A 21,949-nucleotide genomic window follows, 5' to 3' on the forward strand; every position below is an offset into this window, starting at 1 on the left:
GCATACCAGAATTCTTACCAGAATTCATGATTTTAGCCTTAATCAAGAATACTATGTCGCGTTTTCATCTTCTTTCATCATATATTACCGTTACTTTATTTTTGTATATTAACTTATATTACTTATGTTACCGGTAAAATATATATTAACTGGTACACGGCTCGAGGTAGACCGGTAGACCCCTAGCTCAGGCCGTCGTGTTGACGCGCGTCGCCTTCTTGGCCTTCATCGAGGAGGTCGCTGACACCGAGGTCCGCGACGAGCACGGTCTAGCACGGTCCGGCTTGGCCAGGCTTGGCTGACGCCACCACGGTGCACCACGGTCACCGAAAGGTTATCAAAGGGCTGGGGAAAGACCGCGAAAAGCAGAAACCTTGAAAACGAAGCCACTGAACCGTGTAAGGTGCGTCCTTGGCTGCGGTCACAAAGCAAAGCGAGGCGTTTTTGTGTCGCGTGGGTTTGGGTTTGGCTGCTGCCCTCTCCTTGAGCAGAGCGTTACAAGGAGCAGAAAAAGGTCTTAATTATGTCAAATGACACGTGCCAAGAGAATCACGGTCAATGTCGTCGAAGTTTTTTTGACGAAGTACAGGTCAATGGATACCCTTGTCATGAATAGATCTTGTGAAGTCAATCAGAGTACCCAGTCACTGAATGAGGGGTCACCAAATTTTATCAAGTTTTGATCACTAGACGTCAACTTGACCTTTTTCTTTTCCTGGGGAGCTGCTGGTTGGCATGTTGCGCTAAAGCCCTGTACACAGTGGTAGGAGGGCTGGGTCCGCAATGGCCAGGCGAGGATTAAGGGAGAGAGAGAGAGAGAGAGAGAGAGAGAGAGAGAGAGAGAGAGAGAGAGAGAGAGAGAGAGAGAGAGAGAGAGAGAGAGAGGGACAAAGCCCCCCTCCCCCCACACACACACACCTAGATTGCCGCCTCCAGCCTCTCATTTTCAAGCTTCCCGTAGCGCCTGTGAGGTAGGCCACCACAGCGGCCTGCAACGCGCAGGTGTGAAGACGGTGGCCTACCTTGCCCCTTTATGCCTGTATGTAACAAAGCATAAATGCTAAGTGTTGTGGTTTTGATTTAGTTTTAAACCTGACTGAATTTGTATGTGCCATGTCATTACAATGCTTTTGATGGAGAGTTGTAACCTAACTAATTTTGTACCAGTAATGTTAGCGACGAGTTGTTTGGGACGAGCTGTCCTGCTCCCTAGACAACTATAGTCAACACTTGATAGCCATCGCTCTAAATATTCAAAATTGGCAGTCTGAACTCAATTTTCTGACAAAAAGTCGTACTCAGACAGTTAGTCCGAATAATCATGAATGTTTATGAAATTTCGATTCAGACCACGAAGTAAGAGAAATCGGTCCGAACAGTGCTGGTGAGTTGTGATAAACCTATTTAATTCTTCTCTTTGATTCTCTCCCTCCTCGGCTGTGTAATCCTCCTTTCGGGCTCGACCAACAAGGCCTCACCATGAGTTTGAATTCCTTCATAGTCTGTCTATAGCTCAATATTCGATTCAATGGAAAATGGACTGGCGCCTGAGAGACCTGGATGCAGGCGCGGCGGGCGTTGTGACTCGACGCTCTCCGGCCGGCGTGGGGTCTCGACGGCACGATCTACCCCGCGCTCCAGAGACTGCGCCGATGTGGGCAGCGGGACCAGCGGGGCTGGCGCGGATATCTCGTGCCGCCAGACCGAGGCGACCAGAACCTCCGCGCCGAAGACGACAGCGATGACGACCAGGCTGCACGAGTACACGACGAGCACCGGCTGCACTTGGCTCAGCGTGAGCGGCCTCTCCCTCTTGCTCCTGCTGTCCAAGTACTTGTTGTACATGGGCGGCGGTCTCCACCTGTCCTTTTCGAGCCAGTGCAGCGTCAGCCCCGACTCGACCAGCGCCCTGAGCACGCGGCGTAGCGCGGACGAGTAGGGGGAGTTGGACGGCAGCAGGAAGGGGTAGGCGTAGTGCGACACCAGGCAGTAGTTGGGGTAGATGAACAGGCGGCCTGCCGATCAAAGGAATCGATTAACAAAATTAAGCTCTACTGAGAAAGGACGACAAAAGTGAGGCCTGTAGAATGCCTCTGCGCATGCGCGTGTAGGCGAAATTTTCAATGCCCTGCCGAATGCATCCCCTAATTACGCCCTTCAAGGGTGTGAAAGACTGTTTTGCCTTTGGGAGCGCATGCAACAGTTCCACCAGTGTCCGTCTTGTTCCTTCACCTGGCCCGTTCAGGACGTCGTTGACGTTGGCAGCGCGACCAATCGCCTCACGCTGCTCGGCCAGCAGGAAGTCCCTGCGCGCCAGGATGGCGTGGCGCGGGTCAGCGATGTGCGTCTGGATGTCGCTGACCGCCGCCAGCCGGCACCGCTGGGCCAGCCGGACCAGCACGGATTCGCTGCGCACCCGGATGAGGTCCAGGCCGAACTGGTTGGTCACTGAGGAGAAGAGGCACGCCGAAAGTGTCACAGTGAAAGCACTGTACGTACAGTGAGCCAGAGGTCCGGGGCAGCAGGCCACCGTTTTGAGCTCCAGGGTCGCCATCAGGACTCTCACAATACATGTGTAACCCCTCGGGGAGAGCAAACCATTAGTGGGGTCACGCGTGCGGGTTGAGTACCATCTAACGATTCTGGAGCTCAACAGCCGCCCGGTATATACTGATCGCCTCCACCGGCCTTCTGGCCCACGACGCAGTGCAAAGTCGGTGGCAAGTTGGCTTTGCCACAAATTTGGCAAGCAGTTTTAAATGCCGGAAATTGGAAAAGTCTTAAAAAATATTTAATTTTCAATCCGAGCTGTTTCATGCATAACCCTTTCCTCTGTAGATTCGCGAAATGCTGTTGATTTTACGCGCCCTAAGGTGAGGACCAGACTTTCGCATGGTCGACCGACTTACACACGGGTAGGTCGGACTCTGCCAGTGCCTCCGGGTACCAGAGCGTGCGCGCGAAGGGCGGCGCCAGCACGATGCTCCTGGTAAGCAGAGAAGCGGGGACAGTAATGTTCAGCGTAGTGGAATTCAACGGGCTAAGCCAAGCGAGAGAGTCAACCACACGGCAAAAACGGGTCCTGCAGGCTTTTTCAAGAAGTCTGTGGAAATCGCTTTTGTCTTTACTTGTGGCTGTCTGGGTCAGGCACAAATTCAGGAGGAGGGCGTGCCGGGCCTCTAGAGCAAAGTTGCTGGAGGTTACTTCGTAGATCCACGAAGACTCTTCGCAAATTCGTGGAGGATCTTTGTCGAGTTTTGTGAAATAACGATGAACGATTGAGAGTTTGCAGTTTACGAAGTATTTTCCCGTCTGTCCTGCTTCTTCCGTTCCTCTCTGGGCTACTGTATCCATCTGTTCGTTTTTCGTCGAAAAGTGCGGAGTGTTTCCGTGTCCCCTCCACTGTAGTCCCTACCGGAGCGCGGACGTGTAGGCCGTGGAGACGACCAGGCCGAAGTACATCCAGGAGCTGATGAAGACGCGCAGCGCCGAGGTGCGCGGCAGGGCGAGGGCGTGCAGGGGCCGCGCGGCGAGCGGCCAGAGCACGAGGAACAGCAGGCCGTGCTGCGTGTGCAGGACCGGGGCCTCGGCGGCACCGCGTGCTGCCACCAGCAGCCGGGCCGTGACCACCGCCAACAGCACGGCCACCGCCAGCGACCACCACACGTCGCCCTGGAACGACCCCGTCAACCTGCACCGCCAGGGGGAAACAACTTTGAATTTCAGTGTACCAATTATTGAATTCCAGATAAATTGCGAATAAATTTCAATGAAATGCGGCATGTGCATCCGAGTGCTTGGGACTTACGCGTCATAGGCCGACGCCCCACCGTAGCTCAACGGCACGGCGAAGGTGACGCACCAGTACGTGAAGTAACCGGAGACCAACGCTGATAGGTGCCTGCGCACCAAGTGGAAGCAATGCCAGGGTGTTTTCTGATTTCAAGCATGCGCAGCCCCTTGCGCAGTCCCGTGGGAAAGGAGTTCCTTAAATTTAAGGCGAGGAGGCAAACAGAACAGTGAACATGGCTGACTCTTCTGGGAGACGCTCCGGAAGATTTAGGCGGTACATGCTGTACACCCATTTTTACAGAGTGCCTGGCAAGTACACAATTATTACCGTCAACCGTCAGGCTGACTATCCGGCGGGAACAACCATGTACACTGTACTGGGTAGGAGGTAGAACCAATGCTCATTTGGGGTAGCGTTTTAACCAATGGAAAGGCTGCTGAAACATGATGGTCACCTCATGCCAGGGACCAGAAGTAGGTCGTGCAGTCCCAGAGCCAGTTCCTGCATCTCCCAGTACCTGGCGGACCGGTGGTCTTCCTTGAGGGTCGTCGGTTGCACCTGGCACAGAGCCGCAGTGTTTTCGGTGCAACAGTGACACAATGCATAGCCACTATACAGCCCACAACACAGCCCTTCAAAAGTGCGTACTTAAGGATGAAAAAGCTCATCGAAAAGTTTCTGAAAACATTGAAAAAAGGTTTCCTTTTCCTTCATGCCTGGCCTAGGAAAAATTGGAAGGATTCATCCCCCAAAGTGGGCAAAACACCGCTCAGTTCACTCAAACTTATTTGGACCCTTCATGAGGCAATGTGTTTAGGGTTGCCAGTAAAAGTTGAGGCCTAACGAAACACGTCAGTAGTGTGTTTCATGTTCCTTCCACTAATGAGCCTTGTAACTAATTTTACCTAATTTTCGGTTTTTACGCTTTTTTTAAAAATTTCACAACGTTTGAATTGACATTGTAGTTTTCGAGTGCAAACGAATGTGATCACAATTGGCGATACAGTGTAGGTAGCTGTATCACAAACTTATTCCCCAGTAGTACAAAAGAATATGTTCGGCCAACTCATCTTCTTTATCACGTAACGTTTTGCGACACTGAACAGTAGAAAGTCCATAACACAAACCACCTGAAAAATCAAGGCTCGATTTCTTTTGAAACACGAAGAAAAGTTTCATTATATAACCTAAAATTATGGAGCACTGTAGAATAGTTTTGTAATACAACTGCACCGCGGTTTTCTGTAATCCGAGAGGAAGCTTTGTAGTGTTGTACTTTAATTCACTGCAGAGACTCACACCTTGGCTTGGAACTGGAGGGTACGCGCGCACGCACTTAATATGTATTCACCCACGCCCGAAATACGCCAGGTCTGATTGGTGAAGGAGGCGGTCAGGAAGTTGGTGCGGTTCGCGATGGCCACCCGGAAGGGGCAGCCCCCCATCTTGAGGTGCACCAGCGCCCGCATGCTGCCGAACGGATACAAGTCGGACACGTTCCCGGCCACATTGATCCCGGACTGGACGGTCCAGGTGGCCACCAGCAGCGCGCTGGTGTCATTGCAGCGTCCTGGAGCACGCCGAAGTCAAACCATCCAAATGAACTCAACTGGCAAAACAAGGCCTAAAAACCACTCCCCTGGGGCATAAATAGTCTTTCACGCCTCATTTTAGGCTATTCCTTGGGCAGTTTTTAAGATGTAACAAGGAGGCAAGTCCAAAGGACTTTTTGACAAAGAGGCGATACGTCCAAGTGCGTTTCTGACAAAGAGGCGTAAGCCCAAGTGACTTTTTGACAAAGCGGTGTAGGTCCAACGAGACTTTTTGACAAAGAGGCAGATTTATTTTTGTAGAGAGGTGCAAGTCATTTTATAACGATGTTATATGAGCATACATAAGCTTACAAAGAAAACACATCGTAATTTACCAACTATTTCTTCGCAAAAATTTAGTTTGTATTATGTGTGCTCAAAATACTTCGCCAGGCGCCAAGCAGGATCGCCTTACCGGACCAGAAAGGGTTGAAAGAGAAGAGGCCGTGCTCCCCGGAGCCCCGCGGCGACGCCGCCAGCGCGAGCACGTTGAGGTGCCCCAGCCGCCAGACGGCCGCCATGGTGGCGTCCAGGACGGCGCGGGTCGCCACCACGTCGCCCGTCCACGCGAAGAGGAACCGCATGAGCGGCTTGCGTGAGACCACCCTGGCCAGGGACCCTGCTCAGCAGTGCACAACCCCACCTTGAGTCAAGGTCTTAGAGCAGCGGTTCCCAACCTTTTTCGGTTCGCGACCCCAAATTTGTAACAAAAAATTTCCGCGACCCCCAGGAAAAATTTCGCGACTCCACGCGACCCCTCCTTTAGCATGCCTTTGATACAAAGTGCGATAATCCACCTTAGTTTGGGAGCAGTATTGCCGCAAAGTTGATCAAAACGACCACAAATGTCTTTTAAAAATCGTGTTTTGGGCCGACTTTAAGCAGCCACTGCGTCTGATCCGAGGCGGTATTTCGTCCTCCCTCAACGGGCATTTGGTCTTTGGACCTTCCTTTAGCATGCCTTTGTTACGGAGTGTGATTATCTGCCATAGTTTGGGAGCAGTATTGCCACAAAGTTGATCAAAACGGTCACAAATGTCTTTGAAAAATCGTGTTTTGGGCTGACTTTAAGCAGCCTTTGCGTCTGATCCGATGCGGTATTTCGTCCTCCCTCAACGGGCATTTGGTCTTTGGACCTTCCTTTAACATGCCTTTGTTACGGAGTGCGATTATCGGCCTTAGTTTGGGAGCAGTATTGTCTCAAAGTTGATGAAAACAGTAAAAAATGCCTTTGAATGCCATTTTGATCCACTTTGAGACAATACTGCTCCCAAACTAAGGCCGATAATCGCACTCCGTAACAAAGGCATGCTAAAGGAAGGTCCAAAGACCAAATGCCCGCTGAGGGAGGACGAAATACCGCCTCGGATCAGACGCAGTTGCTGCTTAAAGTCGACCTAAAACACGAGTTTTCAAACGCATTTTCGACCGTTTTGAATCATTCTGCCAGCTGGAAAACAGCCGCGACCCCAGGCGACCCCAACCACCTCGCCGCGACCCCTCGAAATTTTTTCGCGACCCCATTTGGGGTCGCGACCCCAAGGTTGGGAACCGCTATCTTAGAGCTGTGCAAATCTTCGAATTGCCGATCGCCAAACGCATACTTTGCCACTAAAAACTATGAAACTCGACGTTAGAGGACAATAGAAGCGGCATGGCGAGTGCAGTTCAGGCCTCGTTATACTTTGTGCAATCCTCGTGGTACCTTTTAACTTTTGTTGTGCTATTCACTCTTCTTCTTGCAGTGCACCGAGGCCCTCACCGTCCACGACGGGCTGCATGCTCGCGGGGCCGTGGGGCCGGCCCAGCAACACGACGTTGCTGTCGCAGCGCAGCACCGTGGGGTCCTCTATTGGGGGGCCGGGCTCCACGCGGGCCAGGCGCACGGCGTACGGCCGCCTCAGGCCCCGCACCAGCCCCAGGAAGACGTCCACGCCGTCCGCGCTGGAGTCGTGGAACACGCCGAGGCAACCCCGCGGCGGCATGGCGGCCAGCACCACCTCCAGCAGCGCGTGCCAGCGCGGCTCCGAGGACGCCCAGCCCGAGGACGGCGACTTCGGCAGCGCCGTCGGCGACAACCGGGGGAATCGCGTCGGTTCATTCTACGAATCGAAACTGGCGGAGTGTATTGAGTGATCGTCTGACAGAACAACGTATCTTCATAGGGAACCCCACGGTAGACACGCTGCTACGAGTGTTTAGCCCCTCGGCCGGAACAGTGCGCACCGGGTGGAACTGCGCCGGCGAGGTGACCAAGAGCGCGGTGACGCACAGCGAGGCCCAGGTCGCTGCACTCATGAGGCCGGCGGACTGTGTGCCCGGCAAGAACCAGGCCTCGATGGAGAGGGCGAACGCCTGTCCATTCACTAATAAGAAATCGCACTTGCCACGCTGCATCGACCCGTGTGCCGTCCTTCCTAACGTAAAGAACACGAAGCAGTCACGGTGACGTCCAAACGAAACGTGAAAGTTACTATATATTATTTTATTTTTTACCTTGCCCAAAATGATTGTACTTGGGATGACTCTTTTGGCATGCTCGTGGCCACATGCGTGCTGATAATAAATTTTCAAACCGCCGTGTCCCTAGCAAAAAAAAAAAAAAAAAAAAAAAGTTGAGAGCGGCGCAAACTTGGGCACACCATCGACAAAAATAAAATTTGACGGCCAGCCCCCCTTTCCATTACCATCACTTGCAACGGTTTTAGTTTGATTTAGTGTGTTCTAAGCTATGAATAAAATATCAAGCCACTAGATTTGTTGTTTAACATGAATAATTTTTTTTACGAATCCTATGCATTTTCACTGGTGTGCCCCTGAAGAGATTTTGCCGACTTGCAAAACGGTTGGCTGCGATCGAGAGTCGAAGCTAGCCTAACAATCATCCGTTTTAAGATTCATTGGGGTGCCCTATTCCACGCTTGGAGCCAGTTAAGAGAAATAAAGTAAGACTATGGGACCAGGATGTTTTTTTAAATTATTGGATTGTCAAGAAAACCAAAACATGAATCAAATCGCCCATTTTAATTCGCTTCTAGTCACGTTTCCGCACAGACTCGGCCGAAGGAAGAACAACTTCCCACTTTCCACGTTCCCACGTTCATTGTACAAAACTTGAACACATTCCGCATTCAGATGAAAAAACAACCTGTAAGTAGGTGCGCCAGAATTCTTGCACATTTCAGCACGTTTTCACAATCATGGTGCACAAAGTTTTACAATGGGTCACCCCTTGAGCTCGGCCGGTAAAAGCCTCGCCTTGATCTTGTGTTGTAAACGCGTGCGAACGTGAACTGAATGGTTACAGAACGTCGAGGAGGGAGCGCCTGTTGGGTAGCAGCCAACCAAACAGCTGTGCTTGGCGGGCAGGCCTATCTTCGGCTTCGCAGGCGTTGAGGGAGCAAATGCTACTCGTGTTTTGTGGCCAGATTTTGGACGCGGGCTGGTCTGGGATCATGGGCTCTGGTCGAAACCTTTGTCGTGGTCAGCACATCTCTCCCGTTGGCTGAATGGTGAGCTCAGTGATCTGCATCAACAAAGAACTTTCCTCAATACCTGTTGGAAAACTCAAAACCAAAGTTTAGCAATCACACAACATTGAAAGAGCCTCCTTACTTCAACTGAGGGGGGACAGGATAAAGCAAACATGACGGCGTTCGAAACGTCTGCAGACTGGAGAATGCATTCCGGTGTCTCCGATGAGTAAATGACATGAGCCATTTCGGTGTGTACGTCTCCTGGGCTGATGCTCTGCAACCGATTAGCAGAGTCATGCTTGGCACATAAATGAAATGAAAGGGTAGCAAACCTTTTAAAAGCACTGGAAAACCAAAGGCATGTAAGAACTACGGCCTGAAGGGCACAACAATCTTTCACGCATTTTGAAGGCGTGATAGGGTAATGCCTTTGGTAGGGCATAAGACTTTTGCCTGGAAGTCCTATACATTCACGCCCATCCCAAGGGAGTGAACCGATTCACGCCGCTTCAGGGGCCTGAATCATATACGCCCTGTCTGGGCATAATTTTGATGCTTCACCTGAGAATTTTCTTTTGAGTCAGAAATTTGACAGATGTTCGCCCGCGACATAAAAATACGCCTCCCCCTCGCCTCTCCTACAGCAGTGCTTAGAAATATCCTCCCGCCTTCTACGGACAACAGAATGAGAGCATTTGGGACTGGGCCGAAGTCGAAAGGTCAACTGACTAAATAAACGGGAGAAAAACTTTCCGTAGGCGCACAGGACCGCATTTGAGAAACACGCTTCGCGATGCAACCGTCGACTCGGCCCGGCCGTTCAGTGGTGGAATAGTTCAGGGCGAACACTCTCAAAACTATTTTACAAACAAATGCAGCTACTAGCGAGTCATGACAAAGTATATTGAGCATACATGAGCTTGCAAAGAAAATACTGAACGTAATTAACTATCTAATTCTCCTTACAACAAACTAAACAGTTTGAACCTCTGAGTATATGCTCAAAATACTTCGTGAACTGTCAACCACAATTTTCTTTTCTAAAAAAAATTACTCACGGAAGTGAGTGTAGTGTAACCTTACCGTGACGCGAATCTTGAAGCCAGGAATTCTCTGCACGTCAAACCGCAGGCCTTTGCACATCGCAGTCACGGCGTACTTGGTCGCAGTGTAGGCGGAGAACGACATCCCGGGGATATTGACTACGACGTGCCCGGCCACACTGACAACAATTGAATTGAAAGTACACTGAGAACGAGAAAGTCATGACCTGGACTAAAAGTTTGGGTGACGTTGACTTTAACACCAAAGTTTGGGTAAGAATCAATTTCACTGGCAATAGTTGGGAGAAAGTTTCCTTTCGGGTATAAAGTAAAGCTAATGCTATCCATCTCATGGGTAACAGTGACACTATTCATCGTCGAAAATACGGTAAGAAGGCCTTGATCACCCACATTTGGGCGCTTAAATTATTCTTACACGAATATGATGAATTTGGAGAAGAACTGAGACGGCAGTTGAGAAAACAATAAGGAAAAACAAAAGCCGGACTTGTATGGGAATATAGCTTTGCGGCAGAACGGCGAAACAGACGCTCTTTATCACGGATTTCGCGTACTTTGTTCCTTTTTTTTTCAACTTCCGTTCCATCACTTCTCCAAAGTATCCTATTGGTCAAGATTCTTTCATTCTCAGTGTAACTCTGTCGTCGGACTAAGCATCAATTGATGAATGTTGGCCATCTCACCTGTTGATATTGATGATGTGGCCGTCCTTGATGCCGTGCTTCTTCATGCTGCTGACTGCCTCCTTGCAGCTGGCCATTACTGCGGTCACGTTGGTGCTGACGATGCTCTGAATCTGCGATAGGTCCAAATCTGCGCGGAGACGAGAAATTGTTGGAGCTACTCTTTCTCAAAGTCTTGGAATCAGGGTACTTTCGCATGGATCCTGGACCAAAAGCCAATAGACATTTTGGTCCGAACCTTATCCCTCTAGGGATTACTAAGTGTTGCTAAACGGTGAACTAGAAATTGGTGAGCTAGAAATACTGCAACTTTTGTTTTAACGGACAATTATGTAATGAGCCACCATGTGCATATGGTGGCCGTAATACTTAGCAACCGTCTTGATTCCATATCAGGTTATGGTCTACATCCGCCAACATGGCGTCCGTTGACTTCCGGCCCAAGATCCACAAAAGTACCGTATGGACAAGTTAAGCTTTAACAGAGGAGCAGGATTATCGGATGTCACCACGGTAAAAAACGGTACCTGGTTTTCCCAGGAAGCCCATGGTGGAGACACAAGGGATTTCCAGGGAGTTCCTGGGAAAACCAGGAACCGTTTTTACCGTGACAGCTGCAGCCCATAACATACCGCCACATGTTTTTACCCCTTCCGTTCAGCCACTGCCGTCGGCTGCTTCGTGATGGAAGGTAAGAAAAAACATGTGAGGGTTCTGCCGCCGCGACATCCGGAAATTCTGCTCTTCTTTACGAATAGGCTGAACTTCTAAATTGCACTTCTCAGAATGTATTGCCTTGAATCATGTCCGTGGCCACGACACCAGCGCTGTTGATCACCACTGACACTCCGCCCAGAGTGTCCTCCACCCACTGGAAGGCCCGGCGAACCTCCTCTACACTGGACAGGTCCGCTTGCACGACCTCGAGACGACCCTTGGCGCCCGCAGCGCTCAACGACGCAGACAAGTCCTTCGCAACAAAATAAAAAGCAACATAAAAATGCGAGCTACCTTTGGGTGGTCATGTGGTCACGACAGCAAGACTTGGCTGGGACAGGGACCCGTTCTGCACCTGGTTCAAGCAAACTATTGACAAAACTTGTTCTGAAACCTTTCTGATATCATGGGAAAAGGTCATGGAAGGAGGAGGCCACAACTCGCGCAATCGTGTGCACACCCTTGCACCCGAATAACAAGCTTGCACACTAAATGCCTTTGGACAAATTTTCTACGAGACGTCACAGTTTTTAGGTCCAGATGAACTTTTTAAGGCCGTAGGAGCGCAAAATTTTTTTTTCGCTAATCGATAGTGATTGATGTGTTGAACCATCATGTCGAACCGTTTTGCCCTGCGACGCTTAGTTTAGGCGTCGCGACGCCTCAAAGTTCGAAATTTTAACATTTTTGGAAGCACCGATTGAGAGAATGAAAAGTCGCAGCGACCTGAAATTTTGCACACATGTTGGCAGTGACCATATGAAGGGCAAGTGGTGTTTTGATTTGCGTCCCAAGTTCCAGGAGCACTCCTGGAACGTCTTGAAAGTAAGTGATTTTTGGAAAGCCACTGAGAGGGACCTAATAATACGGAGAGAAAACGAAACCCCAAGTGCCCTAGGCCCAATCTTCCTCTTTACGGCAAAGTTTTTCCGATGACGCCACGACTTGTGGTTTTCGAGATCCGTGCGTTAGAAAACTACCCAGATTTGCAGGTCCTGCACCAGTAGAGAGAGACAGGCTGCTTCGGCCGATGTGTTGTTTCCGTCGCACACCGGAGCTCGAGGCAGGTAGTCGGGGTCCGGGGTGACGCGCCGGGCGGACAATAGGCGAGCCGTCAAGGAGCCGTCTGCAATGCAGGCGGCACCGGGCCCCGACCAGTTTTGGCCGATTTTCGTCGCGATTTCGGTAGAAATTATCGTAGAACAGGAATTCAAACACCATTCGACCCAGCTTTTTACAACGAATCTATTGCCGCATTTTCCAAAATCGGAAAAAGGCTCGTTTGAAAATTTGTATTTTGGGTCTTGGGGTTATAAATCAGCCTGTCATCATCGTCGCCTCGGCGCAGCCCATTGTGAAGCAGGCCTCTCCATACAAAAGGGAGGCGGTCCCTTCGCTACCTGAAAGCTTAAATTTTTCTAACGCGTCGTTTGACGCTGATGGGATGTTCACCATCGTACTCGGGATGAAAATCTCGAACTTTCCATCTAAAAATTAAGTTTCTGCGGCCACTTTTAACAGAGCAATGAGAACAATTTTTTTAGCTATATAGAAATAATAAGTACTTCGCAAAAAATATTTTGTTAAAATTTGGTCGAAACTTTTGATTTTGACCTGAAACTTGGACTTAGGAGTTGAAGACCGACCCCGAGCTCACGAAAAGCTGGCGATCTGCTCCGTGCGGCCCAGGCCGAGCCCCGTGCCGGGGTGTCATTCGCCCGCACTCCGGCAGGCCGGCCATAAACAGCCGGCCGAGGGTGCATTGTCTGCGAACCAGGTCTACGGGGCATCGGGACCCCGGCCTCAGACGACTGCGGATGCACCCGAAAACGCTCTCGGATGCTACCATTCTCAGAGTAGCCACCCGCTCCTACGCCCTTAAACGTATTTGTACGTGATTTTGTAAAAAAGGGGAAATAAGTCAATTTTTTTCGTGGGAAAATTGTACAAAAAGTTAATGTTTTTGGTACCAAAAAACGGCGATGTCTAGTACAGAACTACATAACATTTCTGTATAAAAGCGTGGTACACTGTTTGTCTCAAGCCTGCAAATGCAAACATGGAACGTCCAACGTTAGAGCATGCCATGGATTTTTTTGTGTGACCGGCGAGGAAGTTTCTGACGCCTGGAGAACTAAGTCGATGGGCTTCAAAACACTCTCGTTGGTGGTAACATACCTCGAGGCGGTCCTTCCTCCTCGCGACTCCGACGACGACCATTCCCGCCTCGGCGAGGTCCTTGGCGACGTTGGCCCCGATGCCGGAGCTGGCACCGGTCACCACGGCGACGCGACCCACGAAGCGCTCCATGGCACACTGTCCCCGCTCAGTGGCGCTGGTTAGTGTGCTTTGGAGGCAGCTCACTATCGTCCCCCACTCTCAATCTAGTTGGTGGGCCTAACCTTGAGTCCAGCCACTTGTGCTCTATTGAGAGACCTCAGGCGCGAAGCACCAGCAGAAAAGCAGCTCGCACGAGAGCATTTGAAGACTAGTTTTTAAATATTCATCCCCTGTACAAACAAAATACGTCATAAGTTACGAACTATATTACTTCGTATAACAAAGTAACAGTTTTAACTATGTATGCACAAAATACTTCGTAGGGTTTCAAGCGTGTATCACTCGGGACCCCACACGCACCGACTTCGCCGACTGAATTCGACTGTCTCGGACAAAAGACGTGTTTTCGTGGTATCCCAGGAACGAATATTTTTTCAGGAAACGGTAAGATAGGATATTTTGAAAAGATACTAGGTAAACTGCCAACCGCATCCTAACGCCGCCTCGCGACACTTCACTGATAAACGAGCGGTGCGACGTCAAGTTCGAACGCAAGGGAAGGATATCGCGTCTGACTGCAAGATGATCACGTCACGTGCCAACGCGAACGGATGACCGCGCGGAAGTCGGGCTCGATGTCACGTTGAAAGAAACGCGACGCGTTTCGCACTCCTTGGTTATCTGTGACTCTCTGATAAAACCAAAGTTTATGTGAACGTAAAGCGAACGCATGCACTTGAATAACTTCGGACCTTCTTTAAAGCAGCGTAGCATTTGCGCTTCGAGGCTGTTTCCATGCATTTACGTGAGAGAACGGAGCGCACGTGCTCATGTACTCTGCAAACTGTACATAGTCCTATCTTAGAGCCCGGGCCAGTTTAAGTTTACATGTCAGGCACACTCTTAGCGAGTACATGCCAGGCGCACTCTAGTGTGGCATGTGCCTTGCAAGAATGCTGTAATTATTGAGTGTGCTTGGAAGCATGTTCTCATGAGAGTGTACTCTAGTGTAGCATGTGCCTAGCAAGTATGCTGTAATTATAGAGCGTGCTTGGAAGCATGTTCTCATGAGAGTGTACTATATAGTATACTATATGCACACTTTATTTTGCGGAGTGTGCTTCAAGACACGCGTCATGCTTACTTTCATCCCAGGATCGTGACGTCACGGGGTTGCCACAAATATGAAATTTTCATTTTCCCTGGCTTTCAGATCATTATTTAACGGTTTTTCCCTGACTTTTTCGGGTACATTTTCCTGCAGTTGGGTATTATAAATGATGAGTTTCTTGAAGGAAACAAAGTATTTAGGGTTTTTTTGTGCCACTTATTTCCGTTTGTCCCTGACTCCATTTCATTTCCCTGACTTGCCCGACCGTTTTCAAATTAACTGACTTTTCCGGGTTTTCAAGGTTTTCCAGACTTGTGGCAACCCTGTAACGGGCGTCAATTTGAAAGTTCCTGTGAATGTGAACAAGCGAGTTTATGGCTGATTAACATCCAAACGCGCGTGACACAATGCTCAAAGCGCGACATTTTGTCATGCTCGTTTCAAAGTGATGTCACGCTACTGGAATAAAAAGTCAGGCGTCTTAGTTTTAGCAGGGCTTCATCCCGTTCACTATTCCGAACGATGTTAACATGAAACGTGCATTTGGAGACAAACTACCTTGAATAGAGTATTTCTGTTGTTTTCTTTTCTGCTCTGAGAGAAAACGTCGGTGATTGCGAATATGTAAAAGTAAATAAAACACCAAAGTATTCTTTGCATTGTATTTCATGCCAAAATTTGTATTGTAGGCTAAAGATAGAATACTAACCAATTCAACTTAAAAAAAATAACAACTATTTATTTCAGCCTTGTTCCCATTTTCACAGATTACATTTAATAGCAGCTTCAACTAGATTGCAGATAAAATTTCACCTCGTTTTGCCTGAGAGTTACTCCTTTGGTACCATACATGCGTCGGACTTCTGGCCCAGAGCGTCAAGGATTGTAGATGGAGGAAAAAGATGGTAAGCCGGTGAAACCCGGTTACAGTCAGAGCTCTACTGAAGAGCGATTTCCAGCACTTCCCGGCCTATTTTCACATCCGAAACAAAGGGACAATATGGTAGATTTCACCTACTTAAAAAATCGGTTTAATAGTATAACTTTTTTGTGCATCCAAAATCGTCTTTATCAAGATTACACATGTTGACAGTCTACCTAGATTAAAAACAACGCAACCAAATGCGCTCTTCATACCCTAGTTTTAAAATGCGATCAGTTTCTATGTTGTAGTCCGGCTCAAATTTACGTCGTAAATAAACATAGAGGTAAATGCAGCGGAAGGCCGCCTTGCACATTTCTGTCGTTACGTCCAAGTCTTTCATCCACAAGTGCAAGTTTTTACGCTGGTAAGGCAGGAACGTTTGACCATCACAAGCAAGATCGTACATCCGTTGCAATTTGGGAGCCTTTTCAACATTATTGTACAATAACAACTTTGTCCCTATGAAGAAATGGACTATATAATGCATAAAGAAAGACATATGATGCCCGACGGCTTGACCACCATGTTGGCAATGCATAACTTTTTCATACTCATCCTTCGGGTAACGATTAAGAGCTCCAATTTTTCCAAATTCCAACAAATAGATCAGCTCATCGCAATGACCCGAACAGCATGATTCATAGAGCACTGGTAGATCTTCTGTATTTTCTTCTTTGCCTGGTTTCACTGTTCTTGCAAACTCGTCGACTAATTCTAAAAAGGCTTTTCGAATTTTGGCCACCAGGGTAGGGTCTGGACGTCCACCGAACTTTCCGTCTTGAAACAAAGCTTTCTTTTTTTCGCGGTGTTTGTAAAAGACCTTTTCTGTCGTCGTTTCGCAATCAGTGTCCGAACAAATGCTGGAGTGCAAGTATTCTCGTCGCTCTACGATGATCTGGACGCGCTTGTCTTTGACATGAATTCGTCCGCAGGGTCCGGAGGGAAGAGTGACGCCGCAGTCGCTACGCGGCGTGCAGTACTCCGTCAGCAGGCGCCACAGCTCGTTCCTCGACCTGGAAAAAGAGCTCAGCATTACGCTTGACGAGCTTTGATATCGACGAAGGATAACCAATAGGCCATTCCGCTGGTGGGGAAAGAGGAAGAATAGAAGTACATACTTCCGTCCCCTCGCCTGCGCCGGGACGAGAGGGGCAGCGGAAGTTCCGTCCCCCCGCAGGCGAGGGGACGGAAGTATGTACTTCTATTCTTCCTCTTTTCCCACCAGCGGAATGACCTATTAAGGCCTTACATCTACGTTAGGTTAAGCCAGGTTGACCATCTTATAAAATGCCCATTTAAATAATTTTTTTAAAGGTTTTGTGTTTTGGTTATGCAACTCTTACGATGAACGTGATGATGCCGTTTTGAGGTAAGTTTAGGACCCCTGCTTTTGTCTGACCACAACGTGATCAGAAGTTTGAATCCAGTCAAAACGGCCCATGCAGGCAGCCTGTACCGCGGTCAGGCAGTCTCACCATTTTGTGGCGAGAAATTTTTGTCCCACCAAATCTTGGCGAAACTTACGGCCTCACCATATTTGTCCTTTCTATAAGTTAAGTGAAAATGTCTATATTTAAATGGTCTTGAATGATTCCTTCAAAGCTAGAAGAAAACCTAACGAAATGAAACACGCATGTTCTGCGTTTCCCTGGTTCGCACCTGCCACTACCACTGCCACTTCCGCCAGTGCTGCGCCCTGCCGTGGGGGGCTCACTTCCTGCCATGCCGATGCGGCTCTTCGCTCCAGAAGATCCTGCACAGAAGAAGACAAGGGTCGTCATTTAAGTTGTGCCACGTGCAAAGCGTCCAGAAAATGTCCAATGCCAAGGCAGAGGAACGCGTTGCCTGGGGCATAGCAGTTCACGTACGGAAGCATTGCACCAATTGGTGCGATGAAAACGGTTCAAACGTATTGCACCACGCTAAACACACACATACACACACTCTCTCCCCCCCGTTTCTCTCTCCCTCTCTCTCTCTCACACACACACACACACACTCTCACACACCAGTGGTTGGCGCCACGGCTCGTCTCCGATGCAGATGAAGGCGTGCAGGCTCGGAGTGCACTGCGCTGTGATCGTCCGCCAGTCGACTCGATGGTGTTGACTGGCTTGCCACGCCTCTACACTGCACAACGGTTGTCCGCTGCGTCGCGCCGGCCGCACTGGCAAGCACAGCAAAAGAAACCGCCGGCGGCGCGTCAGAGCCGCGCTAGCTGTGTCGGCCTTGGGTCGATGCCACCGCGTGGTGGTGGTGGGGGGGTGGAGGGGGAGCGCCGCCCGGCGAGGGGAAGGGAGGCGGCGGCGCGCGGCTTTTGCGTCGTTGCGCAATGTGTTCTGGCCTGGGACCTCGCAGATCTGGCGCGAGTCTCCTAGTGGCCCAGCAGCGGACCACCGCGTCGCGTTGCGCCGGCAACACTGACAGCAACAAGATAAACCGGCGTGCATCGGACCAGTGGCACCGACCTAGCTTTGCAGTGGGGGGCGGAGGGGGGAGCGACGCTCATGAGTCACCCAGCGAGCCGGTGGGGCGGGGTGGATGGGGCATGCCGTTTGCCCCGGGGTATCAACTACTGCTTTAGCGCGTGGGCGAGGTGTAAGGGAGAGTGGGGCAGTTCGTAACAGACTTTGGAATGTTCACCCTCTTATCATCAATCATCATCAGCGCTAGCACCGCATTTTAGGATACTGTAAAGTGACTAGCATGTCCTAGAAATATTCGTCACGACAGGACGTTCTTCTTGAGGTCAAGGTCAAAACTCAACCACTATTAGATGAATTTATTCCTTAAGTTAAGGGCCCCAGCAAAATCTCATTAAAATCCTATAGAAAATTTCCAAAATGCATAAAGGGCCACGCGAGTTGAATCTCCCGCCGGCTGAACCCTGGGTATACTATAAGGCTACTTCGCGCCTAAAAACCTTCGTAATACGAAGAAAACCCACCTTCGTATTATGCTTGCGCCATTTCCCTCGTATTATGGGAAATTTCTTCGTAAGACATTTAGAGTGTGGCCTCACTTGTCCTACCAATTATCGCCCGAAAGGCGTAATACTAAGCTATAGTTTTATCAGTGTGAAGACCTTTGCTTCGTAGTATTCGTTGAATAACAGTGATCTTCACCCCCCCGGGGATAGTGACTACTAAAACTTTCAAGACCTTCTCTTTGAGACCATTAGCTGGCTTTGCCAGCAAAGACTTTATTGTCAGGGGCATCGGGGTTGACCTAGGCATGACCTAGGCGTACGCGTGGTTGGCCAAGTGGAGGAGCGCCGTGTCGGCCTGGGCCGCAAAGCTCTGCACCTCGGCGAACAGGGTGGCCGTGGTGAGGCTCAGCACGCCGTGCTGGTAGTCGATCAGGGCGTCCACAAGTTTGACCACGGACACGTCGACGCTCTTCTGGACGTCGGCCGAGGAAGCCACGTTCTTGTAGGCGGCCCTGAGCGCCGAGCGCATGTCGGAGAAGAGGGCCACGAGGTCCTCCTCCCACTTCTTGAGCGCGGCCTGCTTGCCTTGGCGGAGTTTGCGAATGGCGGGTATGCTGTTCTCCTTTTTGGCGGCGGCCTGAGGACAAAGCACCCCAGGTAGAAAGAGGTCTCATATCACTCTAAGTCCAAAGATGATATTTTAATACCCATTATTTTTGTCGCTGCAAGTAAATATCAGCAAAGGGTCTAAAATTGCACGGGCTTTGCAGAAAATATTGCCTTGGGTGACAAAAAATTGGTGAACCCCGAGAAGTAGAGCAGGCGACTCGGAAGCCCAGTTTCTAGGCGTGCAAACTGAGGGTGCAGGCAATAAAGCGCGACAAAATCGTACAGAGACGCGGACAATCCGAGGAAAATCAAGCAATCTCTGGACAGCAAAATTCTGAGTGAGGGACCCTTTTCGACGGTCTCACCTTATCCTTGATGTAGAGATTGATGAGGCTGGTGTATTTGCCGGTGAGCTCGCTGCTCTCCTTGCCCATACTCCGAGCGAAGGCCTGGAGTGCTGCCCTCTGCGGCACCCGCATCTTAGCCAGCTTGGCGCTTCCCGCGCTGAGGGCGGCCTTCACCGCGGCAGAGGCTGCCTTCAGCTCGGCGGCCTCGGTGGCGTCGTAGTCGGATCGCAGTTTGGCAAAAGCTGCCAACAGCTGCTTGGTGGCGCCCTCGGCAATCTTCTGGCTCTCTGCTTGCAGCTTCTGAGCAGTCTGTTGGTCATCGCCCTGAAAATCGAGACGCATCGCAAGACATGAGCTGGAGGGGCGCTGCTTCGAAATAGATTGTATACCGTTGCAAAGTCAGTGGCAAGTTTGCCAGCCGTTTTGAATGCCAAAAATTTGACAAGCTTTGGCCTCGTATTTTCACAAGCTTGCGAAATTTTAGCCAAATTTTTGCGAGCTTGGGAGTATTTCCGGGCCGAACTTGCCGACTTTTGGCATTTGAAACGGCTTACCTTTTGTGTCAAGCAAACTACACACTAAATGTCATGGGACTTTTTTTGTCCCACGGTTTATACAATTTTAAGCACATCCGGTGGTGATGCAATTTTGTGTCCGCCAGGCGGAACAAATTGTCTAGTGAAAGTACAAGTTGCAGCTGGCGCCGGACAAAATGTGTCAGCAGACGGGAACAAAATTGTATCAGCGTCGGATGTGCTTAAAATTGCATAAACCGTGGGACAAATAAAGTCCCATGACATTTAGTGTGTAATTTACCACCAGCTTTGCAGTGTTAAATTCAAGTTACTTCGACGTTAGTTCAACGTTATTCCAACGTTGATTTAAGGTTACTGAAGGGACCGTCCATAAAATACGTTACGCTCTTAGAGGTCATTACCCCCCCCCCCCCTCCCGGGAAATCACGTTTGACGCAACAACGTGTGAGTTACTTAAATTACCGCAGCAGCAATGATGATAGCCATCACTGCCAGGACGAAGAAGTAGGGTCGGGCCGGTTCCATGGTAGCTGTCAATGAAGAACCGTGTCTGATCAACATGTGACCGCATCCCGCTTTTATATACGTCGTGTCCGGCATGTCGTGATCTTCAGGAAACAAAACTAACAGGTGAGGCGCGAAACAGGTGGACGTTGAATTGGTTGACGACGATTTATATGTCTGTTTTGCCAGTCATTCGTTGGAGTGAATCGTGTCACGATCACCCCGGGTGTCTATCGCTTCTACCGCCAAACTATAAAAAAATGGGGTTTATTTATAAGATCAGAGCTAAACGTTGGCTTTTTATACTCTCAGCCGTAACACAATTCATCGCTTAGATTGTGGCATCTTTGAAAATTGCATGGTCCGACATGGCCTAATTATGGCATGAGAAAATATTACACCGATTTTCGCGAAAATCGGCGTGACAGGAAAGCCACGACGAAATACGGCGTGGTAGGTGAGTCACGCCGTTATCTGACGTGAATGTACCACGTGGATTGGTGATTACAATTCGTTTCTGAGGAAAAGTTACAAATTACTTTTGAAGTCTCGGGGCAATGGCCGGCAATGCACGTATGTGGTCGTTCCAATAATTGGCAATTTTCCTATTACTGTAATCGGTAAGAGCCGCCTTCGTCCAAGAGCGAGGGTAGGCCAACCGGGTCCACTGTATTAGCATTTTGAAAGACGTACACTTTACGGCCTTTCACCTTATCTTGCGAATGTCCTCATTGAGGTTCGGGTCTCTTTGGAAGGGGGAACTGGGGGAAGGGGGTTTATCGTTGAAATCACATAAAAATTCATCGTACTTCATACGTGACTGCCCCGTACATCACCACACCGCTGTGGCATGGCCGTACAGGCCGTAGCCGTGTCCTCACGCCCGGGAGGGGGGATTTGTTTTGCCATGGGAGGTGGAGGGTTCCGCACGAGTTGTTTCAATCGTTACCACACGATTGAATCTTGTAGAAGTTTGGCAAACGCAAATTGTTGGCGAGCTAAGAGAGATCCCGGTGAACGGGAGCATGACCGACCATCATGGCTTTGGAATGGCTTCACAGCCGACAGCCACACACATGCGAACAATGGGGCCTGTTACGAGTAGGCCGCGTTCGAAACAGATACCCATGCGGCATCATAGGGAAGGTAGGAAATGTCTAGTTCACTGGCTCATTCTTGAATACGCTCTGTGCCTGGAAACAAAAGGTAAACAAGTTGTCCCACCAAGGTATGTTGTGCCACCGCTTTTGATACAGTGAAGTGAAAATACAAAGCTAATCTCTTATGAATCCATTCATCTGATTTCAGCACCATATTAAGAATAAAGTGGAAATCAGAAGAAGTTTAAACAAGGTAGGTGTACGCCAGACCGTCTTGTAACAA

General features: G+C 49.6%; 5 protein-coding genes across 7 annotated transcripts; all 5 read right to left on the reverse strand.

The window, feature by feature from the left end:
* Nucleotides 1-907: 907 nt before the first annotated feature.
* On the reverse strand, nt 908-3,477 carry LOC117638981. Of its 2 annotated transcripts, XM_034374241.1 has the most exons (3): nt 2,910-3,477; nt 2,233-2,448; nt 908-2,015 (listed from the first exon to the last, which is right to left on the reverse strand). In XM_034374241.1, the coding sequence occupies exons 1-3, from the start codon at nt 3,352-3,354 to the stop codon at nt 1,507-1,509; spliced, it is 1,170 nt and encodes a 389-aa protein (XP_034230132.1). In that variant the 5' UTR covers nt 3,355-3,477; the 3' UTR covers nt 908-1,506. The 2 variants fall into 2 exon arrangements, with proteins under 2 accessions (XP_034230132.1, XP_034230133.1); XM_034374242.1 differs by lacking the exon at nt 2,233-2,448.
* A 3,995-nt stretch (nt 3,478-7,472) lies between these two features.
* On the reverse strand, nt 7,473-8,256 carry LOC117638993. The gene is made up of 2 exons (XM_034374262.1): nt 7,882-8,256; nt 7,473-7,802 (listed from the first exon to the last, which is right to left on the reverse strand). The coding sequence occupies exons 1-2, from the start codon at nt 7,934-7,936 to the stop codon at nt 7,483-7,485; spliced, it is 375 nt and encodes a 124-aa protein (XP_034230153.1). The 5' UTR covers nt 7,937-8,256; the 3' UTR covers nt 7,473-7,482.
* Nucleotides 8,257-8,390: 134 nt separating this feature from the next.
* LOC117638986 (farnesol dehydrogenase-like) lies at nt 8,391-14,127 on the reverse strand. Of its 2 annotated transcripts, none has more exons than XM_034374250.1 (7): nt 13,966-14,127; nt 13,504-13,835; nt 11,404-11,578; nt 10,609-10,738; nt 9,945-10,083; nt 9,001-9,135; nt 8,391-8,911 (listed from the first exon to the last, which is right to left on the reverse strand). In XM_034374250.1, the coding sequence occupies exons 2-7, from the start codon at nt 13,633-13,635 to the stop codon at nt 8,870-8,872; spliced, it is 753 nt and encodes a 250-aa protein (XP_034230141.1). In that variant the 5' UTR covers nt 13,636-13,835; nt 13,966-14,127; the 3' UTR covers nt 8,391-8,869. The 2 variants fall into 2 exon arrangements, with proteins under 2 accessions (XP_034230141.1, XP_034230140.1); XM_034374249.1 differs by having other exon boundaries at nt 13,922-14,127.
* Nucleotides 14,128-15,364: 1,237 nt separating this feature from the next.
* On the reverse strand, nt 15,365-18,675 carry LOC117638983. Its single transcript, XM_034374245.1, has 3 exons — nt 17,651-18,675; nt 17,301-17,394; nt 15,365-16,654 (listed from the first exon to the last, which is right to left on the reverse strand). The coding sequence occupies exons 2-3, from the start codon at nt 17,363-17,365 to the stop codon at nt 15,820-15,822; spliced, it is 900 nt and encodes a 299-aa protein (XP_034230136.1). The 5' UTR covers nt 17,366-17,394; nt 17,651-18,675; the 3' UTR covers nt 15,365-15,819.
* Nucleotides 18,676-18,803: 128 nt separating this feature from the next.
* On the reverse strand, nt 18,804-20,673 carry LOC117638985. Its single transcript, XM_034374247.1, has 3 exons — nt 20,525-20,673; nt 19,545-19,850; nt 18,804-19,207 (listed from the first exon to the last, which is right to left on the reverse strand). The coding sequence occupies exons 1-3, from the start codon at nt 20,660-20,662 to the stop codon at nt 18,881-18,883; spliced, it is 771 nt and encodes a 256-aa protein (XP_034230138.1). The 5' UTR covers nt 20,663-20,673; the 3' UTR covers nt 18,804-18,880.
* Between the last annotated feature and the right edge of the window lie 1,276 nt (nt 20,674-21,949).

The sequence above is a fragment of the Thrips palmi genome, unplaced genomic scaffold, assembly GCF_012932325.1.
Source record: "Thrips palmi isolate BJ-2018 unplaced genomic scaffold, TpBJ-2018v1 HiC_scaffold_10, whole genome shotgun sequence".
Lineage (NCBI taxonomy): Eukaryota > Metazoa > Arthropoda > Insecta > Thysanoptera > Thripidae > Thrips > Thrips palmi.

Bases quoted from the DNA above. Each gene is read 5' to 3' on its own strand.
- LOC117638981 (XM_034374241.1), bottom strand. From the start codon at position 3,354: ATGGATACAGTAGCCCAGAGAGGAACGGAAGAAGCAGGACAGACGGGA. The intron at 2,449-2,909 runs GTAAGTCGGTCG...TCTTCTCCTCAG, and splicing joins AGAGTCCGACCTACCCGTGT to TGACCAACCAGTTCGGCCTG. The intron at 2,016-2,232 runs GTGAAGGAACAA...TTTGATCGGCAG, and splicing joins CGACGTCCTGAACGGGCCAG to GCCGCCTGTTCATCTACCCC.
- LOC117638993 (XM_034374262.1), bottom strand. From the start codon at position 7,936: ATGTGGCCACGAGCATGCCAAAAGAGTCATCCCAAGTACAATCATTTT. The intron at 7,803-7,881 runs GTAAAAAATAAA...TCTTTACGTTAG, and splicing joins GTACAATCATTTTGGGCAAG to GAAGGACGGCACACGGGTCG.
- LOC117638986 (XM_034374250.1), bottom strand. From the start codon at position 13,635: ATGGAGCGCTTCGTGGGTCGCGTCGCCGTGGTGACCGGTGCCAGCTCC. The intron at 11,579-13,503 runs GTATGTTACCAC...TTTGTTGCGAAG, and splicing joins GGAGGAAGGACCGCCTCGAG to GACTTGTCTGCGTCGTTGAG. The intron at 10,084-10,608 runs GTGAGATGGCCA...AATTGTTGTCAG, and splicing joins CACATCATCAATATCAACAG to TGTGGCCGGGCACGTCGTAG.
- LOC117638983 (XM_034374245.1), bottom strand. From the start codon at position 17,365: ATGGCAGGAAGTGAGCCCCCCACGGCAGGGCGCAGCACTGGCGGAAGT. The intron at 16,655-17,300 runs GTGCGAACCAGG...CTCTTTTTCCAG, and splicing joins AGTGGCAGTGGTAGTGGCAG to GTCGAGGAACGAGCTGTGGC.
- LOC117638985 (XM_034374247.1), bottom strand. From the start codon at position 20,662: ATGCCGGACACGACGTATATAAAAGCGGGATGCGGTCACATGTTGATC. The intron at 19,851-20,524 runs GTAATTTAAGTA...CTCGATTTTCAG, and splicing joins CTATCATCATTGCTGCTGCG to GGCGATGACCAACAGACTGC. The intron at 19,208-19,544 runs GTGAGACCGTCG...CTTTGTCCTCAG, and splicing joins ATCTCTACATCAAGGATAAG to GCCGCCGCCAAAAAGGAGAA.